Source organism: Brassica oleracea, chromosome C6 (genome assembly GCF_000695525.1).
Source record: "Brassica oleracea var. oleracea cultivar TO1000 chromosome C6, BOL, whole genome shotgun sequence".
Taxonomy (NCBI): domain Eukaryota; kingdom Viridiplantae; phylum Streptophyta; class Magnoliopsida; order Brassicales; family Brassicaceae; genus Brassica; species Brassica oleracea.
The window spans coordinates 2,871,602-2,875,546 of NC_027753.1; the positions used below are offsets into that span (position 1 = coordinate 2,871,602).

The 3,945-nt window shown below is 34.9% G+C and overlaps 1 protein-coding gene across 1 annotated transcript in view; it reads right to left on the reverse strand.

The window, feature by feature from the left end:
- Positions 1–2,373: 2,373 nt before the first annotated feature.
- LOC106299160 (probable serine/threonine protein kinase IRE3) overlaps positions 2,374–3,945 on the reverse strand; it is a 6,460-nt gene continuing 4,888 nt past the window's right edge. Inside the window, exons 12-17 of the mRNA XM_013735293.1 lie at positions 3,709–3,794; positions 3,407–3,458; positions 3,264–3,320; positions 3,019–3,171; positions 2,829–2,906; positions 2,374–2,533 (exon numbers count right to left, since the gene is read on the reverse strand). Coding sequence (XP_013590747.1) covers positions 2,402–2,533; positions 2,829–2,906; positions 3,019–3,171; positions 3,264–3,320; positions 3,407–3,458; positions 3,709–3,794 — 558 coding nt within the window. The 3' untranslated portion in view covers positions 2,374–2,401. The remainder of the gene's footprint in view (positions 2,534–2,828; positions 2,907–3,018; positions 3,172–3,263; positions 3,321–3,406; positions 3,459–3,708; positions 3,795–3,945) is intronic.

Below are 3,945 nucleotides of genomic sequence, written 5' to 3' on the forward strand. Positions count from 1 at the left end.
GCGAGCGACCTTAGGGTGTCGCTCTAGGAGGTCGCTCCCGGCTTGTTCGTCGCTCTCAAATCGACACAACCCGAGCGACCTCTGGGTGTCGCCGTGGTGAGGTCGCGCTAGGAGCTGGAGCGACTTCGCCTTGTCGCTCTAGGAGGGGTGTCTCGCGAACCAAACGCGAGCGACCTCTCTATGTCGCTCTGGCCAGGTCGCTCCGGGGTGTGTGTCACAACGACTTCATGTAGTCGCTCCGGGAAGTCGCTCCGGGAAGTCGCTACGGGAAGTCGCTCCGGGCAGTGCTCGTCCAAAGATCAATGCTCGTCTAAAGATCACTCTAATCACCTCCCTTGAACTCAAAATGTACCCAAATGTCTCCAGGAACTCTATGTAGTACTCCAATACCTAATAGAGACATATGTATGCAAAATGCAACCTAGACATAGCTAAATCCTAATCTATACGATGAAAATGCACATGAATAAATGGATAAAACAATGTGAATATGCAAGATATCAGTACTTGCGGAGATTAAATTAATAAAATAATAATACATAAACTGGTAAACTAACAATTAGTCTTTAGGTTAGTACAAAACTCATGTAATACCTGAATGTCCAATTCAGAAGTCACTTTTGTTCCACTTTTAGTAAGTATTTCCGTATCGAATGTGGTTGAAACCCTAGAGTTACTGCTGGATACATCTATCTTATTAAAGTAAAAAGTATCTAAAGGTTTTGTTTGGCAATTTTGATAGTAGTAAAAATAACTAATATTGTTTGGAAACATGGATAGTTTAATAAGATAGATTTATTATTTCATGCTTAAATCTTTTAGTATACACTAAATGGACTTTTAATTCTCTTATATCTTTGATTCGTATTTGTGTTGGTCCACCAATGATAATCAAATAATGCTCTTATTTTTTAACAGTACCATTCTATGGAACCCCTGTTACGTACAATACATAGTTTAAACATATAAATAAAAGTAGTCAAACTAGAACCGTTATTTTTTCGTTTTTTAAAATTTGTATATACTGTAAAATATGCACTCGCGCAATCGCGCGGATCAATATCTATTATGATTTTAGAAACTCTCCTATTTCAGGCAACCATTAGGGTGAAGATATAGTCAGTGTCGGCTTAAACATATAGTAGGCCCTAGGACAAAACTTTTAAATACTCTTTGAACCATGAAAATTTGGATTATTCAAAAAATGTTTCATTTATTAAAACAAGCAAAGCAAATGCTTAACATATTACCATGATCGTTCATGTAAATTAAAAAAATTATATAATGAGATTTTTTTCATTAAAAACTTACTCAAAATTCTCTTATGATTGCATAAACAACTCAAGTAAGAGAAAATAATACATAGGGTTAGGAATATGAGTGTGAATAGTCAAAAAATAGGCAAAAAAAAAGAGTAAATGAAAATGAAATTGTATTATAAACGCAAGGAAAAAAAGCATATGTAACCGACTTTTGTTGCCGACAAAAAAACTGACTTTTGTTTGGTGTTGTGCTCAGATCCGTTAGGGCTATTAGTCCCACTGTTTTCGGCATAATATTTGTTTTCTGTATTGTTAACTTCAGTTTTTGTAATGCAGCGTCAACCTTTGAAACAAAATTAAGTTGAAAATATCTAAAATTTAAATAATATCACTAGAATATTATTGTAGAAGGAATGATAGTACTTCAGGAAGGTGTGTCTGATTTATGCATTAGCAGATTGGTGTAATTTGTTTTCTTGTTCTATTGAATCGAAAAGAAAACTTGTGTCTTCTACTTTTTATTTTTTATTTTCTAATCACGTTCATACTTACAAGTGACAGGTTAACTATATAAAAATAAACACTTTGCGAGTGATTAGAAAATAAAAAATGAAACCAACACATTTTGTCGTAGATGAAAGTGAAACCAACACATTTTGAATTTTTTATTTTCCCCACAATACAACACTTTGCATTTTTTGGCTACCAAACATTGAGAGTTTATGAGTTAAGCAACTAATGCATATCCGGTAATAAATTAGGTGGGAATGGGTGCAATGCAACAGTACTAAGGCTGATATAACTGTATGACTCTCTTAGAGAGGTCCCAGAGGTATTCATACACATGATAGGAAGGAACCATGGTTTCAAGTTTGATGCCTTTACAGAGAAAAAAAGCAGAAGACAACGAGAGATGATGATTCTGATCTTATGTGCAGCATAAAAAAAAATTTCACTTTTGTAATACATATATCTTAGTTTTATAACTTTGGTTTGAAAATGGCGTCTCTTATTCAAAATCTATGAACATATTTGAAAGATGCATTGCGAAAAATTAAAGAAAGTTAATTAAGATAATCTTTACTTACTAAATTTGCTTAAGACACGCATTTCTTTTTTTGAATGAAAAGACACGCATTTCACAACCCTCTCTCTACCAAAGTCTCAAAGATAAATGTGTTTTGTTGTCTTGGATACAAAGTTGTTGCTGTTCCATGTTTCTGACCTTTGGACACCAAATCATAATTGATACATGCCAGCTGACTGAGGTTCTTCATACCGTAAAAAAGAGCAAGTCAGAATGTTATATAACTGATTTTCTTATAAGAATAGGGTTTACTCAAAAGTCATTTGCTATAACAAAAGAAGTAAATGACAGTTCTTGATGGAGCCAGAACACAAAAGTTCATAATCTATAGTAGGAGGATTCTGCAAGTTGACAAAGCTAGCAACCTATGTATAGATATCAATTATGAACGAAACTTGCAAGTGCACTTCTACAACTGTATAAAACTATGATTAATCGTATACTTGGATGACAAGGGATATTTGGAGGAAATACAGTACCTTGTAGGAGAAGTTATCAAATGGGTTATTTTCCGAAACATTAGTTTCCAACTCTGCAGGTCCGCAACGTTCATCAACCTGCATATACCATCAATATTGATCCAATATAGGGAAATTACACATCTATAGAATTAAAAAAAAAAACATCAACGTTTCGGAGGAGGAATGAGAGTGGATCATCAAACAGTACCCCATCGTTGTGATCATTGCTGAGGCAACCACTGCTGCCACTTTCACAAGACTTTCCATTCTCATTGGTTGGAGAAGATCGCTTATCCGAAGCGTAGCGACTTTGGAAGTAACTTGTGTCAAGAGCATCTTCTGTTTCCGGCACAAAAGGAGCCTAGGAAAAAAAAACAAGCAATGAAAGAAAATAAATAATAAAGGAGTTTGCAAAGCTTACAACTTTTAAAGCAAAAGAATAAATTAATTCACCTTCTGCTTTGGTAGAGTGTCCCAGTTTATGTCTTTAAAGAAGATGTGCTGCTTGACCTGTGTAATGATATTTGCTTTATCACAACACTTAACAAAAAAAAAAAGTGGACTCAGTCTTTCAAGAAAAGAAAAATCAATGTCACCTCAGCCGCCCCTCTAGCTCCAAGTCTCTGATGAGGATCTTTCGTTAATAACCTGGATAAAACACATGACACAATGTTACAGGAAAAGAAATATAGTCTTGCCTTCTTCTCAATTCGGTTATAAGCTGATCTTGAACCAGGCATGATCAGAATAGGCATTTACTTGGACCCTTATGGGAAGATACATATAGTTCATAAATTAAGAAAAACGGGTTTGCTTATTGATGTTTACAACAAAGGTGCCCACAAATTAGGACTATTTTCACTATGCATATGATTGGATGTAAAGAAAAGTCACTAACCGATCTATCAAATCACGGGCTTCATAGCTCATCTCTGGATCACTAGGCCATGGTATTCTCCGGTTGATAATATTATCAAATACTTGCTAGAATCCAACAAAGAAAATGCAGATCAAAATATCAGGGAATTGGAGAGTGAACCAGAGATATAAAATACTGTCGCAACATATAAATTATGAAGATGTGAAATGAAAATTGTAAAAAGATAAGAGGCCATTATGAAAAAAAAGACCCCCC